At 41.8% G+C, this 1,530-nt stretch overlaps 1 protein-coding gene across 1 annotated transcript in view; it reads left to right on the forward strand.

The window, feature by feature from the left end:
• The window catches only part of Rad1 (RAD1 checkpoint DNA exonuclease), a 9,105-nt gene extending 8,381 nt beyond the window's left edge, over positions 1–724 (forward strand). Inside the window, exon 6 of the mRNA XM_021208533.2 lies at positions 210–724. Within this exon, the coding sequence (XP_021064192.1) occupies positions 210–387 (178 nt within the window). The 3' untranslated portion in view covers positions 388–724. The remainder of the gene's footprint in view (positions 1–209) is intronic.
• Positions 725–1,530: the final 806 nt, after the last annotated feature.

Below are 1,530 nucleotides of genomic sequence, written 5' to 3' on the forward strand. Positions count from 1 at the left end.
AAAAAAAAAAAAGTAATTTTTAATTTGTTTAAAAAAGTACATGACATTTAAAAGAGTAGATGGTTGGGCACTTGGGGATATTGGGCTGCATTCACAGGTGGATAAAACAGCGCCCGAGTAAGTCCTGGCTAACTTTTGTCCTTCGCTTGGTGTTGCATGCTTTGCATTTAATGGACCAAAACAACAGCTTTTCCTTTACTCTCCTACAGATACAAGCTGTCTCTACTGAAGCCCTCTACAAAGGCACTAGCTTTATCCTGTAAAGTGTCTATCCGGACAGATAATCGAGGGTTCCTCTCCTTACAGTACATGATTAGAAATGAAGATGGGCAAATATGTTTTGTGGAATATTACTGCTGCCCGGATGAAGAAGTCCCTGAATCCTAAATAATTCACTGAATATTTGTGTCTTTTTTTTTTTTTTTTTCCAAGACAGGGTTTCTCTGTGTAACCTTGGCTGTCCTGGAACTCACTCTGTAGACCAGGCTGTCCTGGAACTCAGAAATCCACCCGCCTCTGCCTCCCAAGTGCTGGGATTAAAGGCGTGTGCCACCACCGCCCGGCTGAATATTTGTGTCTTTATAGTTGGAGTTCTCACTCTGACTCTCTAACCTTGATGATTTCATTTTGGACTGTATAGAGAGATGCATGGAGAAAATAGGAGCAAGGTCCCATTCTGTAAATAGTTTTTATTTTGTCAATAAACTTTTCATATACCCATAAATTATCTGGCTTATTGTACTGCCCTGTGTCTTTTGTTCTTTTCTTTTTTAAAACTGTTCATTATGTGTGTGCGAGCGCTTACCTTGGATGTATATGCACCACATGTATGTCTGGTGCCTGCAAAGTTCAGAAGAGGGCATTTGATGCCCTGAGCTGGAGTTACAGATGGCTACAATCCCCCATTTGGGTTCTGGGAACCAAACCCTATCCTCTGCAGGGACGACTGAGCCATAGCTCCAGCATTCTCCTCTCCCCATGACTACCTTCCCAAACTTATGGGAATCAGTGAATCAAGATGAATACATTGTGGTTTTTCCTCTTAGACATTTTTTCTTTTTCAGTTTTTCAAGACAGGGTTTGTCTGTGTAATAGCCTTGGCTGTTCTGAACTCGATTTCTAGACCAGGCTGGCATCAAATGCAGAGATCCTCTGCGTCTGGAGTTTTAGGATTAAAGACACGCACCTAGCCTGACATGGACTGTATTGAGACTCTATAAAAGTTGGATGGAGCCAGATCTTAAATGATCTTTTCTTTATATGTTAGTATAAATTCCAGATATTAGATCTTAAAGCTGAGTGGCTCACTATCACACCAGTGTCAGAACTGTCTAGAGACTTGGTGGTAAGGACAGCAATGTTTATTTTCTCAAGCTTCCTCCAGAAAATTCTTATGTTTGCCAAAGTGTGAAACAGTGAAACAGCTGAACCACTGTTTAAGAGAATATTCTTGCTTTTGTTACATTCACCTGCATTCTCCTCTCCTCTCCCCTCCCCTCCTCTCCTCTCCCCTCCCCTCCTCTCCTCTCC

This window comes from Mus pahari, chromosome 11 (assembly GCF_900095145.1).
Source record: "Mus pahari chromosome 11, PAHARI_EIJ_v1.1, whole genome shotgun sequence".
NCBI classification, from domain to species: Eukaryota; Metazoa; Chordata; class Mammalia; order Rodentia; family Muridae; genus Mus; species Mus pahari.